Source organism: Tamandua tetradactyla, chromosome 14 (assembly GCF_023851605.1).
Source record: "Tamandua tetradactyla isolate mTamTet1 chromosome 14, mTamTet1.pri, whole genome shotgun sequence".
Classification (NCBI taxonomy): domain Eukaryota; kingdom Metazoa; phylum Chordata; class Mammalia; order Pilosa; family Myrmecophagidae; genus Tamandua; species Tamandua tetradactyla.
In genome coordinates, this window is record NC_135340.1 from 30,680,882 (window position 1) to 30,702,807 (window position 21,926).

Sequence of the window (21,926 nt, forward strand, 5' to 3'; positions counted from 1 at the left end):
ACCTGAGCAAAAAAGAGGCTCTCTTGGGGGTGACTCTTAGGCCTCCATTTTAAGTAGGCTTGACCTATTGTTTGTGGGGTTAAATTTCATATGAACAAACCCCAAGACTGAGGGCTCAGCCTATAGCTTTGGTTGTTCACACTGCTTGTGAGAATTTCAAGAATTCAAGTTGGGGAAGTTGAATTTTCCCCCTTTCTCATGAGGTATTTCATCTTCTTATCCCTGTCCTCTGAAAAGGCATAGAAACAACAACAATTCAGGAGCAATGAACACTCCTAGAACCCAGACTGGGTCTTCAGACACCCTTTCCCATGGAAAGAAACCAGAGCTTCTTGGGGAAATGGTTGAGTCCAGGTCTGGGAAAGAAAATACACAAGATGAGTATGAAACAACTTATACCAGATAGGAAGGAAGCCAGGAAAGACTATTAGGTCATGTCAAAAGGACTTAGGAGCCAAGCTACCATGGCCAAAAATGGGACAATTTGAGCATTAATAGGATAATTTGATAAACATTAAATATATTTAAATATATGAATTCATGATATATGTATCGTTTGTGTGTATAACTAATTGGTCACCTTTTTAAAGAATAATAAATCAAATCTTTATCTCAAAGATGCTAGAGAATCAAGCAGTTATCTTGCAGTTCCTATATAAACTGTACAACTGGGTAATGAAATAGAACATGAAATGTCCCTTTATATAAGTATCCCAGCTATTATGACAGAATTTGGATATGGCTGTCTTGCAACCTCTAGGAAATTAATAAATCTAGGCATTGAGCATCTCAACCTTGATTCTTCAACAGTTAAATTGAAAGAAAAGAAAGGAATGAAGGGAGAACATATAAATTAAAAGAGACCTAAAAGATAGGAAATTTCATTTTAAGAAATGGGTATAGCTAAACTGTAGTATCTAGGGATCCACTTGGGAGATAAATCTATTAAAAAATGCAAGGAAGTGATCACCACTCACATAGTGGTGGGAGGGAGGAGGCTGGGATTGGGATGGAGAACATGGAAGGGGAATTTTAGTGTTTTGCAGAGTTACAGATTTGCGTGGTTTTCTGAACCTGTTTTATTTTTAAGTAAAAAGGTTAATTAAAAATGTGCTAACTATTTAAATTTGATTATCTGGAACTAAAGGGCATATTTTCCAATTTTGTTCTCATTGACAAAATCAGTTCTAAGGCTAACACTTCCCTGTCAGTATGCTTTAGAATAGCTGAATAGTGCCTGGAAGTCACCGGAGTGACTTACTTCCAAATCTATTTTCTTCTCCCCTAAATTGCATCTACGTTGCTCCTTTTTGCTTCTTAAACTGTAGATTCGGCAATATAAAATATAGGCTTACAGGACCTATTTTATAATCAGTAGAGTGGAAAGGTGAAGATGGCTAATATATATTAAATAGTTTCTTGGTGCCAGTCCTGGTTCTGAGTGCCTTAGATCTATTGATTCTTAATCTTCCCAACAATACTGTGAGGTGTAGGTACATCCCCACTTTACAGATGGAGAAACTAAGAGGTTAAGCCAGAAATCAGGAAACCCTGGCTGCAGCGTCTACCACGTGCTTAACTTCTGTGCTATGCTGTTTCTGATTAGTATTGTTTCGGGCATCACATGCGATTTATGAAACCGATGATTTGGCTGTGTTTTTTAAGTGCAAGGTGTTCTGTGGCTGTGTTGCAGCATGTAATCAACTCTGACCTTTAGATTCTTTTCTGCTCTATTTACACATCATAGCTGGTCATTGGCTTTTTTTTGTCTAGTTTTTTTTTTTTTTTTTTTTTTGGGTGCATGGTCTTGAACTTGAACCCAGGTTTCCCTCATGGAAGGAGAGCATTCTACCACTGAACCACCTGTGCACCCCATTGGCTGTTGTCTTTAAGAATACTTGGTGATTCCTCCTCCAGTTCTTTGAGGGCGTTCCAATAATTTTATTTTCATTTTCTGGGCCCAGACTCCCATCTTACCCACCTTATATTTTATACATTCAATGACCTGGATCCAGATCACAGGTGATGTTATCCTCAGCTGATTCGCCTGATATGAGGTCACTTCCCTGTCAGTATGCTTTAGAATAGCTGAACAGCTATTTTCTCTCTTTTTTCTGCTTTCCCATAAACGTTGATATCAGGAGTTTAGACTAAGGTCTTGCTACTCTGTGGTCCCTGAACCAGCAGCACTGGCATCACCCAGGAGAATCTCTGGATCAACCCTCACCCTTGCCGAATGAGAATCTGTAGTTTTACAAGATCCCCAGGTGATTCATATGTGCTTTAAAGTTTGAAAAGCGTGGAACAGGTGACGTCTAAGGTCTTACAGTTTTAAAAACCTGTGTTGCTATGAGAGACAGGTCTAAGCAGACAGCATTTACCTTACGTTCTACCATCTACTAAATGTGTGTTCTTGGGCTAAATACTTCATCTCTTTGTTCTGTTTCTTCATCTGCAAAACAGTACCTTCCACCAAAGGTTGTTTTTGTTATATGCTTAGTACAGTGCTTGGGGAATACTTTGTTATTCCCAATTCCAGGTCGGGAAGAAGAATAGGTTTGAGAATGACCACGGAAATTGACTTTGCTGGAGAACAGGGTTGTAGAGGCTTCTTTCTGCCTCAGGCCAGGTTGAGAGGAGGGTGTCTAAGTGGGAAAGCAGGGGCTCTAAGGTGGGAGGCTATCCTGAGCAGCTCTCAGAGGCTCCCTCCCACCTTTTTAAGCTTTCATGACACAGCATGGAATAGTGCCTCCTCCCAGCAATTCCTCCTTATGTGACCCAGTGGGAAGCTGCTTGAGAGATAGATCCTTGAGACCCAGCTGCGGTGGGATGACAACTGCTTGGAGGGGCTGGAAGAAGATTGTGGAATTGATGTTAGAAGGAAACCTGTGAAGACAGGCAGAAAATGAAAACAACACGTTATGTAAAATACACGAGCATTTCTTATTATTGGGCAGTGTGTGGGGGAAGTTCTCCAATCTGGCCTCATGGCCCCCAGAAGATGTTAGTTATGTCAAAGTTGCTCATGTTTTCGGCAGCCCGGTAGCTCCCTTCTTCCTAGGTGGGGGTGCTGCGCTTTCTGGCTAGCCTGGAGCCTCAGGTCACATTCTGTGCACCCGTCCCTCCAGGGCCTCCAGCTCGGCCAGCACTTCCTTGGGCAGATCTTGGTTGACCTGCTCTGTTAGATAGCTCCGAATGTCACGAACTTCCTGTTCCCAGAAGTCTTTGGGGAGTGAGAAGAGCTGGGTGGTATCTACGGCTCCCAGGCCGCTGAGATCCAGAGCCCCTTCCTTTGGCACCAACCCGATGGGGGTCTCTCTGGCACTGTCCTCGCCCTCTAGCCGCCGACAGATCCAGTCTAGCACCCGAGCATTCTCCCCAAAGCCTGGCCATAGGAAGCGGCCTGCCTCATCGCGCCGGAACCAGTTGACATGGAAGATGCGGGGCAGCTTGGCTCCCTTGCGCCCCTCCATGCTCAGCCAGTGTTCTAGGTAGCGCCCAAAGTTGTAGCCAAAAAAAGGCCGCATGGCAAATGGGTCATGCATGATGATCTTCCCTGGAAGGAAGGCAGAACAGGTAAGGAGTTTTCCTTCTACCAGGAAGGGAAGGGTACCCCTGCATCAAGCTGGATGATGCTGTCAAATGTCCTGCTCCTGAAAGATCCTCAGGGCAGGGTGAAGTGAAAGGATTAGGGGAAAAGACAGAACTGGGGGCAGCTGGGGGTGGAGGACATTAGGAGCAGAAGAGGGTATCTGGCTCAGGAAGGGATTGAGGATGAGATGTGGACACACAGAGGAGAGGGAACAACTGTGAGGACACTCACCTTTGTGTTCAGCTGCAGCAGTGGACTCTGAGCGCATGGCACTGCCCACAAATACGCCATGGCGCCAGTTGAAGGCCTCATATACCAGGGGGACCCCTAGAACACCAAAGAATGGAGTCACAGGCAGCCCTTTCCTTTGAACCTTACTCCATCCCTTCTGGTGAGCCTGATTCCTTGTCTTTCTCCCCTGGGACCTCAGCTATCCCTTTTTCAGACCCTGTGCCTCCCTCTAATTTTGTATCCACCAGGGGACAGTCACACAGTTGGGGATCCAGGCTGAGGTCCCATGACTCTAAGAGTAGGAGAATGATCCTTGATGTAGAGCCAGATCCTTTATGGAGAAGGCAGCTGCCTAAGGCCTGGAGCCCACTCATTGTTTACCTTTGGGTCTGCGGCCACCAAAGATGATGGCATCGATGGGCACACCCTCAGGGTCCTCCCAGGCTGGGTCCATGATGGGGCACTGGCGAGCCGGGGCACAAAAGCGAGAGTTGGGATGTGCACAGGGCTCCTTGTCACCTGGCAGAGGAAATGCAAGTACTATCATCTCCAAGGGCATGCCTGCTCCCAATACACACATACAGGTGTGCACACTTTTACACAAGGGAAATTGGAGTTCAGCAGGGAACTAATGTTTATGCCATTAAGGCACTGACCAGGCCGTAAGAGAAAGGGGGTTAGATATTTGTACAAAGTTATAATAGAATTTTTCTCCTTTGGAAATGACTTCTTCATTTGCAGGATTATTATATAAAGAAATACCCAAATCTAAAGGAAAAAACGAGAATGTTGGGCCAATATTTCAGACAATTAACTTTCCATCAGCAAATGGAAACACAGAATCCCCTGAGCTATTAAAATGCAAACAGGAATTGATTTTAATGTTAACAGAATTTTTTTTAAAACCATCTCTTATATAGGCAAAATAGGTTAATTCTATAATTGGCAAGAAAATGAGAATATAGCTGGTTTGTTTACCAGGGTTTGGTCAAATCTAATTATTTTAGGCAGGATCTGGGTTGACAGGGCCATATAAAATAAAACACTGATGAAGGCAGAACATGGCATTATTGTATCAAAATATCAAACAAATATAACTAAGTAAGCTAACAGAATTTTGTTGTGGTTTGCATGGCCCTGTCAGACCTGATAGAGTGATAGGGCCTCAGGTACTCATATAAGGGTATAACTGGGCAGGTGTAACCTGAGGAGCCCAGGTTACTTGGTAACTTCAGGTGCCTTTGGGAGGGGCTAGGGCCAAGTCAGTGGCTTGACTGTGGGGCACCACTACAGGACCCCTGAATCAGTACACTGACTTCTCCGCTGGAGACTGCTGGTCAGACCTGGGGTGGGGAGGTCACAGAGCCAACATCCCCTGCTCCTCTGTCTCCCTTCTGTCAGATACAAGCCATCCCTTGCAATTCAGGACCCTAGCACAGGGTATTGTTCTGGGAAATGAAGCTAGGCAAAGATGCCCTAGTTATACCCCTGAATTCAGAAATAATGGAAGGGTTGGAGAGCTAGCCTGTGGGGAAAGATGAAAGATTCTTGGATCTCTCAGTTGGGTAGGAAGGCTGAGGAGGGATTAATGATGGTGTTAGAAAAAATAATGGGTGATTGGAGGAGGAGGGTGACTATAAGGGCTGCTTGGCAAACCTGACTATAGGCTTCAGTGATCACAAAGCTATCCTCATCCTGTCCTGCTCCTCTCCTCATAGCCCTAGGTCTTTAGGCCCTCTGGCTGCAGAAGAACACTGAAAGCTAAGGGTCCAGAGTAGAGGGAGGGGATGGGATGAGAGGGTTGAGAAGCCAGCCTCCGGAAAAGGCTAAAGAAATTAGTTTCTGGTCTGATTGTGTTGGAGGGACAGGGGAAGGGTGACAGTAACAGTATTGACCTTTAGACACGGTTATTATACAAGAGTGGCAAGAGTAGAGGTGGGGCAGAGTCACACTTTATAGGTGTGGCTTGAGCCCAAGTCCTTCTATAATAATTTCCAACCAGTCCTTCTCCTTCCTTTTTTTTTTTAAATTTCAACTTAAATTATGGAGAATTTACTATGTACACGACACTGTGCTAAGCCCTTTACATGCACTATCTAATTTAATTTCCAACAACCTCATGAGATAGGCACTATAATAATTACTTCTAACCAACTGATAGAAGAAACTGAAGCATAGAGAAACGAAGCATAGCAAAGTTGAACTGAATCAGGTCACAAAGCCAGTAAATGGTGGCGCTGGGTCTGAACTGAGATCTTGCCTGGGATGTGGAAGACTGCAAACTTTCATAACTTCCTATGCCTCCCAGAGGCCCAGAAATTGGCTGGCGGTTTGAAGAAGGCTTTTACATCATTCAGGGGCTATGTCATGACTCCCCCACCCCACTTACCGGGTTTCCAGAGTTTGCCCAGCCAAGAGGTTACAGTGACATCAGGTGGAAGAGGCTGGTCGATGCCCTCCCAGTACACGCCACCGTCGCTGGTCTCAGCCACATTAGTGAAGAGAGTATTACTCTGGATTGTGGCCATAGCGTTGGGATTGGTGGTAGCAGAGGTGCCAGGGGCTACCCCAAAGAAGCCATTCTCAGGGTTAATAGCCCGGAGTCGACCTGTCAGGAAGAGAGGTGAAAGAAAGGAAGGCCCAATGAAGCAGAGTTGAGTGGTGAGATCAAGGAAGGTCCTGCTCCACCCCTCCCTGCCCTGAGCTGGACCCTAGATCTGATGGAGTGGCTGAGTTGCCCAGAGGTATGGGGCATAGTTGGCTGTCCAGGAAACGGTTCCTACTGACAAGCTCACTGTGAGCAGTGGATGGGTGACTCCTACACTCTGGCAAGAGCCAGAACTGAGAATGAGTTCCAAGGGCCTCTCACCGTCACTGTCAAACCTCATCCAGGCGATGTCATCTCCAACACACTCCACTTTCCAGCCTGGCAGAGCAGGCTGCATCATGGCCAAATTTGTCTTGCCACAGGCACTGGGGAAGGCGGCTGCTACATAGCGCTTCTTTCCTGCAGGGTTGGTGATGCCCAGAATCTGCACATGGTGGGGGAGAGAGAACAAGGAGGAGGTCACCAAAAGTCAGGGAAATGTCTGCATGGGGAAGGAAAGTGAAGGGTTGACAGCAAGGACCAATGTTTATTCCCTAAACAGGTGCACTGTTCTGCCATCAGACCAGGGGTGGCGGGCAGGGGGAGCCTGACATTCAGCAGCCTGAGGCCAAAGCTTTGAGTAGAGTCCATGACCATCGGCCTGGCACCTGGCAGGGGGGAGGCGGGGGCAGACCAACCAGGCCCCGCCCCCCACAGCTGCCCAGATCCTCACCAGGCCCTCACCAGCATGTGCTCCGCCAGCCAGCCCTCATCCCGGGCCAGCCGAGAAGCGATGCGCAGGGCAAAGCACTTCTTGCCCAGCAGGGAGTTGCCACCATAGCCGCTGCCGAAGGAGACGATCTCCCGCTGGTCCGGCACATGGCCAATCAGGGTTTTCTCTGGGTTGCAAGGCCACTGGCTCACCGGCTCCCCTGGGGACAATGGGGTCATGGGGCTGCTGGCAGGGGCATCTGGACCTGGGGTGTCAGGGGTCTGAAGGATCAGGAATTGGCAGGAGAAGCATTTGGGAGCAGTAGTGGTACCAAGGGGTGACTAAAGCTCCCCACCTCATCACCTCATAATATCCACCTGGTTCCTTGCTCCTATTCTTTGGCATATACTATTGACTTTTCTCAATCTTATGCAAATTGCTCTGCAAATACAGTTTCACCCCCAACCAGCCCAGACAGCTGCCCCAGATATCTTGGGCATTAGGTTTTCAAAGAGGACAGGTTCTCAGGGGCTCCGGATGGGTAGGACTTGGGGTTCCCGCTGACAACAAGAAGCCTCTGTGTCCTCACGCGAGCAAAGCAGAAACTCACCTTGCCCAGTTAGGGGCTGGCCCACGGAGTGCAGACACTTGACAAAGTCACCATCTCCTAGTGCGCGAAGGACGGGTGTCCCGAGCCGGGTCATAATACGCATGCTTGCCACCACATAGGCTGAATCGGTGAGCTGCACCCCAATGCGGGCCAGTGGGGAGCCCACGGGACCCATGCTGAATGGAAGCACATACATGGTGCGCCCTGTGGAGGGAAGCATCCCCTGGTTACAGGGTTCCAACCTGATCCTACCTGGAGTGTCCCTGCCTCTGCATCCCTGTCCTGGTTACCCTGCATGCAGCCGGGGAACCTCTCATCCACAGCTCTCTGGAACTCAGCTGGGGACATCCAGTTGCCCAGCTGCCCACGGACCCCGCCAGCAGGGAGGGGCACTGTGTCCCGTTGAGAAGGAGTTACAATCACTGTCTTGCTCTCTACTCGTGCCACGTCCTTGGGGTCTGTGCGAGCCAGCCAGCTGGGGGAGAGGAGATTATCAGGGAGATGGTGAGAGCTCCCTCATCCCCATATGATACTTCCCCAGGTCCAACTTTGACTCCAGGTCTTTCTGTCTTATTTTCCCCCCAACCAAGAACATCTCAGATCCTTTCTAAAAGATGGTGTCCTGTGGCCCTAACCCTCTGGGGACCTCTGCCCCAAACAAAAACAGTCTGAACTGCTGAGTTAAAAATTTAAAAAAAAAAAGCAAAGGCCCTTATTGTATCAGCTTCTTCATTTAGCATGAAACATAAAAGTACAGACCAATCCTACTTCCTGATTCTGTGTCCCCCAAAGCTCCCATTCTTACTCCATTGGGGTGGTCCAGTTAAATTTGGTTTTGTCTTGGTAAACCCAAAGCGGCCTCAGTCCAAGCACCCGCCCCATCCTCTGGATTGCTGGGCCTAGGTGCTTACCAGTTATTGTACTTGGAGAGCTTTCGGATAAGGCCCTGTTGTTCCAGCAGGGTCAGTGTGGCAGTATTCTCAGCATCGGTCCCATCACAGATGTGGATGCCTTCTGGTTGGCACAGACGGGCACTGCGCTCCACAAAGTCTCGCACCCCAGCAGGCAGCTGGCCCAGATCTCCACTGAGTACTTGCAGGGTCTGGACGCTGCGGTGTGAGGACCGGCTCCAGGGGCTTGGCCCACGCCAGCTAAGCCTGTGAGAAGGAATGGAAATGAAATGAGCCAGGCGCTGACATGGAGGGTGGGCAAGTGAGGAGACAGAAAGCCCAGGCTTCTGGAGAGTGTGCTGCAGCGGGTCTGGGTGCAGACCCCATGAAGAACAGGTGAGAGCAGGGGTGTGGGATGGGTTCAGACCTCCTCTATCTTGTATGAGGTTTAATGCAGGTGTCAGCAAGTGACAGGTCTAGCCAAATGAGAATAAAGGCACATACCTGTCTGGGTGGAAGTAGGCATGCTGATGTTCTATTGCATACATAGCCCATGTCCATATTTAACTATGCCTGGTTGATGCTTAGAAATGAGTAGGTGCTCTATGGCTCAAACGTCTAGAAACTGCGCCCAGGTGACAGCTTCATGTGCTGGGAGTTTAAAGCTCTCAGCTCTGTTCCTTCCATTCTTTAGCTTTTTTTTTCTTTTTTTCTTTTTTAAGAATTGTATTGTGGTAACATATATACAACATTATATTTCCCGTTTCAACCACTTTAAGTCTACAAATTCAGTGACATAAATTACTTTTACCCTGTTGTGCTACCATTACCACTATCCATTACCAAAACTCCCATCACGCTGAACAGAAGCTCTGTCAGTACAGCTTTTATAAGTTAAAAGGCAGCTGCTTTCATTTTTTCCTTCTGCTGTATAGACGGGTGAGATTGTGAAAGTCTCAAGTAGAAGACCCAGTCTTTGAGGAGGTTCAACCCTCTTCCAGTCCCAGGTTTCTACATTATGGCTCTTGCACAGAGGGAAGGCGATTGGATGTTGGGCTTGCAGGCACCGGCTCTGCTGCTGCCTACCCGGGTCAACAAGGACTGGGTATAACGTTGCCATTGGGTAGGCATTTTTGAAGCTGTGAGGAAGGCTGGGGTTCATGCTCATATTCCCAAGAGGGCAGGGTCCCTGCTATCTGTCCTCTCACACCCCTGGGAGAGGGAGAAGCATGGTCTGCTCTGATTGGCCTGGACCCAGGGTGGTTACCCAGAGAGAGCAAAGGCCAAGAGAGGGAGGGAAGTTGCCCTCCGCCTCTGCCAGGGCCTCACCCACCAGAAACTGTGTCCCACAAAGCAAAGACCACATGACCGTGTCCCTCCCCTTAAACTCAGGGCTTGCAAGCCTGCGGAAGGAAGAGAGCTATCTTAGACCCCGGATGTAGATTGAGCTTGGCTCTGGTGGGAGCTGGGGTGGCTTCCGTGGGTCAGAACAAGATGGTGACCCTGTGTGGACTCTGGGGGCAGGAAGGAGGGGCCGGCTGGGACCTGGGTCTGTTCCTGCCTCAGAGAGGTTTGCCTTGAGCTTTAATTTTCCACCTAGAGCCTGAATCAAGAATTCTCTTGTGAAGGACCCCAAGCTCCCAGCCCCCTAATGGGACCTTCTCCCTTGCTTGCTCTCCAGAGACCACCCCCAAAGGTTGGCCAACTGGAACCGGCTGTGGGAGAGATACCGGTTCAGGCAAACTCTGGGACAAAAGCTGGGGAGGGGGAGGCTACAGAGGGAAGACAGGAGGCTGTGGAAGGAGGGCGCAAGAAGCCAGTCATTTAAGAAATGAAGGCAACTTGGCCCTCCCCCCACCTTGCTTCCCTCGCTCCCCTGGTCCCAGGTCCCTCTGGCTGCACGCGGCTGCGCGCCAGGTTCCAATTCCGGCGGGGGAGGCCGGGAATGGATGTTTACCTTCTGCCTTCTTCAGGGAGCCAGAGGTGTCCCCATGGGCTCAGGCGCCCTTAACCCCAGGACCCTACTGCTTCTCAGAGCAATCTGGGCGGGGGCTGGGAGCCCCCAAGGCTCCGAAAGGTTTACGTCTGGCAGGACAGGAAAATGCACGGCTATAGGGCTCAGCGGGGGTGCGCGAGCAGGAGGGAGGAAGTTGTGAGTGTGGCGGAGAGAGACGGTGCGGCCAGAGACGAGCAAGCGCCGGGGGTGGAAGGAGGACGGAAACCAGGAGCCCCGGCATGGCTGAGGCAGTCGCCGCTCGGGAGAGCCGCGCCGCGCGGGAGACAAGGACTGCCCCTGCCCGCCGCCGGCTCCAACGGGAAACTGGGGAGGACAGGCGCGGCCGGCAGCCCCGAGGGGGCGCGCGCGGCGGAAGGTGCGGGTCGGCCCCGGGCTGGGGGTCACTCACCGCAGGCCGGAGCGGTACACAGCGGCCATTGCACCTGGGCAGGGGGCTGCGGGGTGGCCGCGGGAACCCGACGGAGCTGGGGAGGTACAGGAGGTGGGGAAGGAGGGAGCGCGGCGAGGCGAGCGAGAGCTGAAGCTGGGGCGGGAGGCGCTTAAAAAGGCGGCGGGCGGGCGCAGGGGCGGAACCTAGCAGGGTTCGCGCGACCCTCTTTCTGCCCCGCCTGCAGGCCAACTCTCCCGGCCCCGGGGTTCTAGGCCCCAGGTCCGCCCAGCCGCCACCCCCAACCCCTGCCTCCAGTCCCCTGGCCCCATCCCTCCCATTGGTGGCCCCTCCTCGAGGCCCCGCCTACCGCTCAGCTTCGCCCCTCTGCACATGATGTAACTTTGAGGACTCTTGCTCCTGGGAGATAGTGATTGAGAGACACAGGACACAAACAAACTGGGAGCTTGGAGCGAGGCCAGGAATAGGATCCCTCGGAGGACTGGATGTCTACAAGCTCAGGGACTGGGCACTACTCTTCATGTTCTTTCTGGGTACTGGACACTGAGCCTTAAGTTTTCTGTGTTCCAAATCTCCAATGCTGGGGTCCCCTTACCCTCCAATTCTTCTCTGCCCCAATGGGGGCTCCCTTCTGCCTTACTATGAAATGGTAAGGTGTGTCATCCTGGAGCTTCTGCCCTGGTCATTCAATTCAGGTTCTCCTGGAGATCTCATCTGCTCACACACAACCACCACCATAAAGTTCTTGGGTAGTTTCCAAAGCTCTATCTCCATCTAGGCATTAAGATCATTGGATGTCAACCCCAAGTGCCACAGCACACCAAACTCATCATGGTTATAGTGATAATAGCACCCTTTTTTTTTTTTTTTTTTTTTGGTAATAGCACCCTGATTTTCCTTTGAGGATCACCTCCTCAGTCTATGGGGTCACATAAGATTGGCCTTACCCTCCCTGCTGTAGCCTTTCAGCCTGGCAGGTCTGTGTGCTCCCTGTGGTCACAGCAGTCTGTTCAGGGATGGGCACAAGACCCCTCTCTGGAACTTATTCTATAACCTTTGGAATGAGCTCTCTTTCTACTGGTTTGGTGAACTGGTAGAATTAAGCCTGGAGTTGCTGGGAGTGGACTTGGCACAGCAAAGCAGGAATCTGTTTAAGCAGGCAGCCAGCCTAGAGGAAGCAAGCAGAACAGAAGTATGGAGAGCAAAGGAATCCTGATTTTGGTATGGACGTCAATAAATTTTTTATCTTGTTCAAGCTAATTTTAAGTGGATTTTTGTTACTTGCTACAGAAACCATCATAATCCACAGATTTCTCTGAGTTCTGTGCAACATACTGGGGAAGAGAAAGCTGGCCTCCAGTCTTGGGCTTGCCGCCCAACCCCTATCTCTTCCCCAGCCAGGCTCCATCCTGCACTACGCCCTCACTTGTATATATTTGGACACCCTCACTCCTGTTCTCACGCCCCAGCTCTGTCCACACCTACCCTGCATCGAACAATTGCCTCTTGGCCACCCTTTGGGCCTGAAGGAGTGCCCACTTGTGTTGGCATGGTTGACCTTCTGAAGGCCATCACCTCTTCCATCAACCTGCACCTGTTCAGTAGGTTCCCTGTCTCAGCAGACATCTAGCCCTTTGCTCCAGAGGGAACCTGAGTCAGTCTGGAATGCTCTTCTCTTATCTCCATAGCCAGATACAATTAGCTCTCAAATCTGAGTCCATCCCCCATGGTCATTGCTTTTTTAAGTGCCTTATATGTTACTTGGCTTCAGGTAATAGCATCAAGTCACCTCTTATCTTTCCTGCTCTTCAACTACTGTCCTCTTCTCTCCCACCAAGCTATAACCTGCACATAAAAGTTCATTTGTGAGAGTTAAGAGATGGGAACAATGCTTGTTGTATGGACTCAGTGCCAGACTCTGTGGCAGTAACTTGACATGTATAATCTCATTCAGTTTCACAATCACCCTGTTTTACAGATGTGGGCAATAAGGCATGGAGAGGTTGTCATTTGCTCAAAGTCACACAACTGGTCAGCAGGAGAATTGAAATCTGAATCCAAGTCTTTCTGACTCTAAAGGCCAAGGTATTTTGCATTTCTTTTTTCTGCAATCCTATACTGACTCCTTGATTTATCATTAAAACGAAAATTTGATCATATCCTTTCCTGGATTTAAAGCTCCGTGAGGCTTCCACTCATATGGTATTTGATGTCCTCCATAATCTGGTTCCAATTTATCTAACTTCGTCTGTTGCCTTCTTCTCTGCTACGTGCTGGACCTACCAAACTCTGCAGTTTCCAGAACATTTCTGTGAACCCTTTCCACCCATCCGGACTCAAATTGAACTCGCCTCCTTATATGAAACCTTTTCTGTTTGCCCCTTAAAACTAACATCTATCTGATGTGTACTGGTTCTACACTGGGTACCTATCTATATTTCTAAACATACACTTTATTCTGGTTGTTTCTTTATCTCTATAACCCTCATTAGAGTTTTAGTTCCTTGAGAGAAAGATCCAAATTTTAGTATTATACTAGCTTCCAGCAGCAGCTGGCCTGTAACAAAGGTTGACTGAATGAAAGAATGAATGAGCCCCACATTTCTTAAACCTTCTCCTCCACCATTACTTCCTTCTTTAGCTTTTGGCAGTCTAAGAAGCTCACATGAGGATTTCTTTGCGCTGCCAATTCCACCTTATATGCCACAGACTTTTATTCAGATGCTGGGCCCTCCCTTTAAGGCCTGGACCACCGGCCAGCCCAGTGTCCAAGTATCGCCACCAGAGGGCAGGGTGTGACCAATTTTGCCCCTTGCCCTGGTCTGCATTTTTTTCCTTCCCAGGTGGCCCTCTGTGCTCAGCCCTCTGATGTCTCCCTGCCCCCTGGTAATGGATGCTGTAGCGCGCTGCCCAGATTCCCACTTCAGGCTCAAGGTGCTCATTGTCACAGCTGCTCAATGTTGGCTGAGCAGCCGAGGATTTCCCTGAGCTTTGTCTGTGGCTGAAGGGAGCTCTCTTGTCAAATGCAATGTTCCCTTCCCCAGGGCAGCGTGCATCCAGTGACTGGTTGATGCAGGAGTACAAAGCCCTGGCTTCCTTTCTTCAACTTGGAACAACCCTGAAATTCCATGCCAGTTCCAGAGCTCCTACGATATCATCTGAAGCTTCTAATTGCAACTGCAATGCAATTAAAAGTTTTCTTCTGCTCAGTACTGCTTCTCTCATTCACTTTGAAAGTCCTCCCCATTAAGCCACCTGTACACAGGTTTCCATCACAGAGTTTGTTTCCTGGGGAACCCAGCTTAATATATCCTCCAAACACAGCTTGGATGCATATTAGACCACCAATCTGACTCCCTGATTCCATTTTTGCCCTCCTCCACATTACAGCCAAAGTGATCTTTTCAAACACATCTGATCTGATCATATCATGTCCTCACTGGAAACCCTTTAGTAGCTTTTCCCTATTCTTAGAATAAAGCTCAAATCCTTAACTTGGCCTACGAGGCTCTGCATGACCTGATGCTTGCTGTCTTCTCCAACTTCACCCATCACCAGGCTTTCTGCCTTCCTTCCTTTCTACTCTCTAGTTATGTTGGCCTTTCTTCTATTTCATGAATATGTCAACCTCTTTCCTGCCTCTGAGTCTTTGCCTATGGCTGTTCCTGCAGCCTGGAGTCACCCTGTTGTGGACACTTCCAGGCATGGTTAGTTCTTACTCACCTGACTGGTCTTAGTTTAATGTGACCTCCTTAAGAAAGCCACCCCTGCAATGCCACCCCCCAGCCTATTAGATTAAGTGTTCATGAAATAAAATATCATCGCACTCTGTCCTTTTCCTTCGTAGCTCTCATCTCAGTTATAATGGCTTGTATTTTGTAGACGCCCTCCTAACCTGTGTGGGCCTGGGGCAAGACTGCAAACACATGCCTTGTGTTTAATATTTAAAACATAGAACTCAAGCTAACAAACTGTTAAATAAAATATGGTCTATTACTCCACCTTGGCAAATATACCTCCATCATGATCTGGAAGGCCAGTTTTAAATTTGGATTTTATTGGATGTCCTCAGAGTCCTGTACCGGAGTGTGTTGGTGTAGGAGAATCGGCCTTTGGTCACTAGAACTCAGCTGGGCCCCTTCTTTTCCCACCCCACCACCCAACACCATCTCATACTTCAAGTGACCTCATGTGCATGCATGTGGTCCTTTCAGTCTGCACATCTAAACTCTGTCCACCACATCCTGTGAACAGCTATTCCTTGGTCACTCTATGGGTATGACCTACCGTTGAAAGGGCAGACCCAGGGAAGAGGTCTATGTAGGCCCTAGAAGTGGACTTAGGGCCCTTTAGGCAGGGAATTCTAGAGCCCTAGATATCTGGAGTGTGGCCCAGAAGGGGACTGAGATGTAGGCAGAAGAGGTCCATGGGGTGGGGTACAGCCAAAGCAGGGACAGAGTGGAGCCTTCCCAAGCACAAGGCCCAGGGCAGGGGCCACTCTTGCATAGGCAATAATTTGATATTCCTCTGCTTCATCAGTCTAAAAGCTCCGTGACAGTATGGGAGGAACTGGAAGTGGCATACTGAAATATTGACTCTGTCCCATCTCCTCTCCTTTCTTTTTTACCCCAGGCTTCTAGGCCCTTCACTTGTCTGGCCTTCTTTTCCCACGATGTACCTCTTCATTCTTTGGGCATCATTCTTCCTCAATGGCCTAACCATCTATCTGTCTGCTTCCTTGCATTTGTTTCTGGTACTTTGTCCCTAGCCCTACTTTCCTCTGTCCCTTTCTTCTACTCTGAGCTCCGTGTGCTCCTATCCACCTCTCCTGATATCCTCTTACTCCTTTCTGGTCCTATCCAGAAAGCTTTACTCTCTTTTAGTTCCTGATGGTTTTTTGCTCATCTCTTTCATGTCCCTCTGTCTCCTTTAATCCAAATCTCTATGGAGCATATGACTTATTTTGCCCTTTACCCCAGGGCTGCATCAACTGCTTCCTCATTAGTCTCTTCGCCTCCATTCTTCTGGTTTGTCATTCTTTGAGTCCACCCTGGCTTTATCTTTTTCATCCCCATTTCTCTGTCACCAGATGTCCTTGAGCTAGTCAGTCCCAGTATCTGTTTCCCAGCCTCTGGGCTCCCCTCCAGGATTGGGCTTTGCCTCCCTGGTTTCTGTTGCCACTGTACTTTTGGTCCTTTCCTCTGGCATAGCCTTGCTCCAGCCTTTTCTCCCCCAACCCCTTTCCCTCGTTAGTGGCGTCTGGTCTGAGCCCCAAGCAGCTCAACTTGCCTGAGCTTGTTTAGTCTGACTCCTTTAGCCCTTTAACAGCTTAGCCCTCCCACCTCTCCTTTGAGCCTTGCAGTAAACAAGAGAATCAGCACACATCTGACAGCTGCTGGGTGGGGGCAAGTGTCTGGCCAGGCCAGACCAGGCATGAAAAAGGGGCTACACTGAAAATTTACCATTCCTTCTTCAACCAAGGAAGTGCTAGTGTCTCTGTCCTGAGTCCTGAGAGTCCCACCTTAGAGCTACATTCCATGGGTATGTGTTGGGGAGTTCCCTGTCTGTATTCCTCATTCCCATTTTGTGGCCATGTTCCCAGGCCTTGGGCTTATTGGTCCTTCTGAGGAAATAGCATTAAATACAGGTAACCACATAGAGATGTCTTGCTACTTGGATAAGCCCAGAGGTGGGAAGAGAATGATGCCATCTGACGTAGCTCTTCTTAATTGTGTAGAGAGCATGGAGATACACTAGACACACATATATGCACAAGGAAAGCTGGGTTGCCTGTGGGCATTCTTTACACTAGTCTACAACAGAATTGCCTGGAGGGCTTAAGGAAATACAGATTTCTGGGCCCCACCCTCAGTGTTTCTGATTCAATAGGTTTGAGGTGAGGCCAGGGAATTTGCATTTCTAACAACTCCACAGATGACACTGATGCTACTGGCCTGAGGACGACACTTTGAGAACCACTGGCTTAGATAATCTGTATCTACCAACTCTTCATCCAACTCCTAAGGCTGGGACCAGGAGAACTGTCATAACTGATAACCTTTGGGGCTGATAGGCACCCAGGGTTCTCTCTGTGAAACCCATTAACCCCATGGGGAGTGTTTGGGTGTCCTCAGAAGATGGGGAAGAGACTCTAAATCCCAGGGTCCTCTTCCAGTACAGATCCTATTTAAACAGCTTCAGGCAGGTTTAAACAACTCCTTGGCTAATTCCTGTATCCCTGTTCTAACTCCTCCTTGGGGATGATAGCTCTAAGAGGTGTTATGGGATTAGGCTGAAAATGTAGGTCACCCTCCAGCCATCTGGGAACAAGGATGACTGAGAAAGGAAGAAAAGGAGATAGAGCCACACCGGGAAAAGGTGAGAGGGAGCAGAGGGCATGTGAGGGCAGTTACAAAAGTGTCTTGACTGAACTGGTGGTGATTAGAACTCAGTGTCCTCCAGTGGCCTGGGAGACCTGGGAGGAAAGAGCACAGAACTCCTTTCTCTTTTCTTCTGCCTTTTTCTGAGGCTGGACTGCCTGGCCTGGGGCTTAGTCAGCAGGAGTGGGAGACATTGAGTATTGGATGGCCAAGTCCTGAAGATTTCCAGTGGGGAGGGCTGTTTATATTTCTGATATGGTAGCTGTGAGGGGCCTAATGCCTGTCGGGTTGGGAGTAGGACAAGATGAAGAAATGTGAGGATTCCTGAAACAGGAAACAGACCCAACAGGCCAGGTGAGAGTAATGGGAGAGCTTGTACTCCTCAAAGTCACTGACAGTGGGCTGCAGGGCCTTGGAGGGAGGGGACATTTGGGAGCTTGTTGGCCCTCTTTCCCAGTCCCAGGCTTTGAGCTCCCGAGGGCTAAGGATTGTGTTCATATGGAAGGGCAGTGGTCAGGGGCCAATGAGGCTCTTTGTCCTGGGAACTGACTAATTGTCAGTCCATCAGTGAGAAGTATGGGGGAAGATACCCTCCTTCTTTGACAACAACCCTACCTTTCCTCTAGTCTCTTCTCCAATTCCCCAACCCTCCCCCAACTAGGCCAATGGGATATGCAAATGACACCCTTACCTCATTGGCTGAAGGCCTGAGGACCACAGATTACCTCCGAGACCTGGCCTTTTAAGAGTGCCCTTTGGGTTCTGTGTCCTCAGCCCCCTTGTTCTGAGTGCTGAGACACCAGGACCCACTCAATGAAGCCTCCAGTCTCTGGGGAAGCTGTGCCTGCCCAGCTGTGACACTGATCGCATCATCTCTTCTGTCCCTAAAGTGAGTATGTCCGGGGTCTAACTGGGCACCAGGCCTCTCTCCTGGAGCTGCCTCCTCTGACACCTTCTGTTTGCTCTCTGCTGTTTCCTGCTTTCAGAAACCCTCACACTTCTGCACCCTGCCCCACTCCCCTCTCAACTGGCCTTATGCCCCTCTCAGCTATCATATCAGTAAGATAACAGCTCTCTCCACTTACCTTGTCTCTGTACAACCATCCCTCTCTAGACACCCGTTCAATCATTCTCTCATTGTCTCACCATCTCCTTCCTGCCAATGACCAATTCCTCCAATCTGTGTCTTTGTTTCCATCCCCTCTGTCCTCCCAAGGATGTGACTCTCAATAGTTAGGGCAGCAAACCTTCCCAGGAATAAGAAGAGAGAGCCCTTGTCCTTTCTCTCTTCTCTCTGGGCTGAACATGGGGGTCTGAACAGTAGGTTGGAAAAAGGGTTACCCAGGTCCAGGACATCAAGGTGGAGCCAAACTCTAAGTTCTGGGGATGAGCACTCCCTGCCTTTCCCCTTCTGGGGATGGGAATGGGTTACTGAAACTGGGAGCTGGAGCTTGGGACTTCTAAGTTGGGAAGGATCTCCGAGGACATCTAGCTGGGGGTTCCTGACATGTGCTCTAAATGCATGTTCTATGTGGGAGGAGAGTTCCTTGGTGACATAAGTTTGGGGCACTCTGTGTAAAAGCTGAACAGATTGTTTCCTGAAGGATGTAGTTTAATATGCTGCTGTGTTTGTGAATCTGCAGGAGGTGGGCATAGGAGGCAATATTTCTCAGTTATCTGAGCACAGACCTCTTCTTGGATTTTTCTCAGAATTAGTGTTCTCGAGAACACACTTTGGGAAATGTTAAAGTCTGACTTTAATTAATTGAACAGAAGAGAAAACTGGGGTCAGAAATGGGAAAGCAATCTGCCCAGGTTCACATACTATTGTAGGTTCCAAAGAGGAGGAAAATCAGCCTTGGTCATTATCCCTTGGAGAAATTGGCCGTGGGAAAAGATGGTTACCACTCATTAAAGATTCTAGGGCCTTTCTTTTTTTTTCTTTGAAAAGTCTCTTACTCCTAAAAAACTGATTCTTTGCTTGATTAATTCACAGAACAGATGCACACTGGGTGTCTTCCATGTGCAAGAGATTGGCCTGGGTGCTCTGACAGACAAAGATGTATAACACCACGTTATCCTTGATATCTTAAATTTCACAATGTACATGCCCTCCTACGGTCCTAAAATACACACATGCACACACGTGTCACAGTTAATTAAGCAAAATTTTTTAATTGCTTGTGAATGAAATGATGTCCCTTGAGATAGAGTCTTTCAGCAATGTTTCAGCACTACAGTTAGAAGCTCTGCTATCTTGGTCTTGATTTTCAGAGATAGGTCCCAGAAGCACTAGTGGGACCGGGGACTGAATTCTTCTTCCTTCTGGCCTTTAGACTGCGTTGTCCCTCTGAGGAGCCTTGGCCACCTGAAAATTTGCAGGAAACAAGGCTATACCAATACTCTGGCTCTCCAGAACTCTGGAAAAAGGGCCCTTGGGCTTTGGGGGAAGCAGCTTTTGGTGAGAGCTGCCAGCCTCTGGGTGCTTCAGAGTTCTTCTCTTTTTTCCAGGTGCACCCCTCCCAACTCAGCCCCAGAATGGCACTACCCCCCAGCCCCCTGGCCATGGAATATGTCAATGACTTTGACTTGATGAAGTTTGATGTAAAGAGGGAACCCTCCGAGGGGCAGTCTGGGCCCCCCACGGCCTCGCTGGGCTCCACACCCTATAGTTCAGTGCCTCCTTCACCCACTTTCAGTGAGCCAGGCATGGTGGGGGCCACTGAGGGTCCCCGGCCAGGTCTGGAAGAGCTGTATTGGCTGGCCACCCTGCAGCAGCAGCTGGGGGCTGGAGAGGTCCTGGGGCTGAGTCCTGAGGAGTCCATGGAGCTGCTTCAGGACCAGGGTTCTGTTCCTCCTGAGGGATCCCATGGCTACTACCTGGGGAGTCCAGAGGAGACAGGAGTCCAGCATTCCCAGGTGAGTTGAGCAGCACTAGGGTTTGAGAGGGACAGGCGGGGGAGGAGGAAGACAACCCAAAAAGAGAAAGGAAGGAGGGTTCTGGAGAGAATTACAGGCTGCGGAAAGAGGAGCTAATGGAGATGGCGGGAGAAGGGAAGAAGGGGCCGTGAAAGAAATCGGAGAGAGAAAAGTATCATTCTGCCCCTTTCCCTCTTTCTGGAAATGCTGAGAAATGAGTCGTCTGAACCAGGAAGAAGAGGGAGAAGACGGAGCTAGAAGAGAGGATAGAAAGGGAAGGAGCAGAGCATTTAAGGACTTGGGACGTAGGCAATTAATGGAGGTGAAGAGGTGCACCGTGTGCCCTCAAGGAACAGGGTGTGTGAGGAATGAAGACTACGGGAACCGAATTGAGGTTAGCGTTTTCAAGACTTCGTGCCCCAACCGTCTCAAGAAGGCTTGGGACTCATCTTATTAATTATAGACACACAACGGGGTGCTGAGGGCATTAGAACGTAATACAAATCCTTTGAGGGTCACAGGGTTACGGCCTTCAGGACAGGGGCGCGGCCTGCTCTGGAGGGGCGGGGTCTGTGCGGGAGGGGTTCCACTAGACGAGTCAGGCTGAGGTCGCCGGAGTGGGTGGGAGGGCGGTGCCGGGCTCGGGCGCGTGGTTGGCACGCCTGCGCCGAGGGGCGGACCTAAAGGGGCGCGCGTAGTGCTGGGACCTGGGGCGGGGTCTGGCCTGCCTGGAAGAGCCTGTAGACGGGAGAGCCTGCAGGTAAGAGGCCGGAGCAGGGGGCGGAGCCTTCCCGGGGGCAGGCCCAGTCCGGGGGCTAGAGCTGGGCGGGGCCTGGCGCTGAGCGCGTCTCTTTATTCTGCAGCTGACCGAGCGGTTTTCGGACGCGGCCCTGGTGTCGATGTCCGTGCGGGAGCTGAACCGGCAGCTGCGGGGCTGTGGGCGCGACGAGGCTCTGCGGCTGAAGCAGCGGCGCCGTACGCTGAAGAATCGCGGTTACGCCCAGGCCTGTCGCTCCAAGCGGCTGCAGCAGCGACGCGGGCTGGAGGCCGAGCGCGCGCGCCTGGCTGCTCAGCTGGACGCACTGCGGGCAGAGGTGGCCCGCCTGGCCCGGGAGCGCGACCTCTACAAGGCTCGCTGTGAACGGCTGACCTCTAGTAGCCCCGGGGCCGGGGACCACACACATTACTTCCTCTGAGTGGTGGGGCGGGGGCGGGGGGTGGCGCGGGGTGGTAGTGGAGTGGGGGGGGGGGGGGCACCACCGTGAAAGCGCCTGCCCCATTCACCAGGTATTACCGAGCACCTTCTGGTGCCCAGCTCTCCCTTATATGACCACACAGATATCCCCAAACTTCTTGAACCCTCAAGGTACACCCAGAGATTGGATGCCGTCATTTTCTGGGAGAGGGGTCCCATGAGCTCCCCTCCCTTCCCACAGGCTATCCACAGAAACCTTCCATCTCCTGCCACATGATCAGGGGCCAGTGTCAGGCTGGGCAGATAACACTGGAGGGGGGCGGTGGGGAGGTTGGTGTCGGCTGGGTGACAGTAAATGAGAGGTGAAGGAGTTTGTAACTCCTCCTTAATTAATTGTTTTTAATT

At 50.1% G+C, this 21,926-nt stretch overlaps 2 protein-coding genes across 3 annotated transcripts; one reads left to right on the top strand and one right to left on the bottom strand.

Moving 5' to 3' along the window:
* Positions 1–2,919: 2,919 nt before the first annotated feature.
* Positions 2,920–11,285, bottom strand: PCK2 (phosphoenolpyruvate carboxykinase 2, mitochondrial). The gene is made up of 10 exons (XM_077127141.1): positions 11,028–11,285; positions 8,644–8,889; positions 8,023–8,207; positions 7,733–7,936; positions 7,155–7,342; positions 6,693–6,855; positions 6,213–6,431; positions 4,205–4,342; positions 3,824–3,919; positions 2,920–3,556 (listed from the first exon to the last, which is right to left on the bottom strand). Exons 1-10 carry the CDS (start codon positions 11,054–11,056, stop codon positions 3,102–3,104), a joined length of 1,923 nt encoding a protein of 640 aa, XP_076983256.1. The 5' UTR covers positions 11,057–11,285; the 3' UTR covers positions 2,920–3,101.
* NRL (neural retina leucine zipper) lies at positions 9,929–21,522 on the top strand. 2 transcript variants are annotated; one of them, XM_077127142.1, is made up of 6 exons: positions 9,929–10,192; positions 12,125–12,248; positions 13,006–13,112; positions 18,182–18,296; positions 19,919–20,326; positions 21,190–21,522. In XM_077127142.1, the coding sequence occupies exons 5-6, from the start codon at positions 19,946–19,948 to the stop codon at positions 21,520–21,522; spliced, it is 714 nt and encodes a 237-aa protein (XP_076983257.1). In that variant the 5' UTR covers positions 9,929–10,192; positions 12,125–12,248; positions 13,006–13,112; positions 18,182–18,296; positions 19,919–19,945. The 2 variants fall into 2 exon arrangements, with proteins under 2 accessions (XP_076983257.1, XP_076983258.1); XM_077127143.1 differs by lacking the exons at positions 9,929–10,192; positions 12,125–12,248; positions 13,006–13,112; positions 18,182–18,296 and having other exon boundaries at positions 19,946–20,011.
* The last annotated feature ends 404 nt before the right edge of the window (positions 21,523–21,926 follow it).

What these genes read in the sequence shown, in the direction of transcription:
- PCK2 (XM_077127141.1), bottom strand. Translation starts at nt 11,056, where the DNA reads ATGGCCGCTGTGTACCGCTCCGGCCTGCG. An exon ending in GGCTGGCGGAGCACATGCTG is followed by an intron (nt 6,856 to 7,154) that starts GTGAGGGCCTGG and finishes CACCATGTGCAG; the next exon opens with ATTCTGGGCATCACCAACCC. An exon ending in GGGCAAACTCTGGAAACCCG is followed by an intron (nt 4,343 to 6,212) that starts GTAAGTGGGGTG and finishes TTCCTCTGCCAG; the next exon opens with GTGACAAGGAGCCCTGTGCA.
- NRL (XM_077127142.1), top strand. Translation starts at nt 19,946, where the DNA reads ATGGCACTACCCCCCAGCCCCCTGGCCATGGAATATGTCAATGACTTT. An exon ending in CAGGAGTCCAGCATTCCCAG is followed by an intron (nt 20,327 to 21,189) that starts GTGAGTTGAGCA and finishes TTTATTCTGCAG; the next exon opens with CTGACCGAGCGGTTTTCGGA.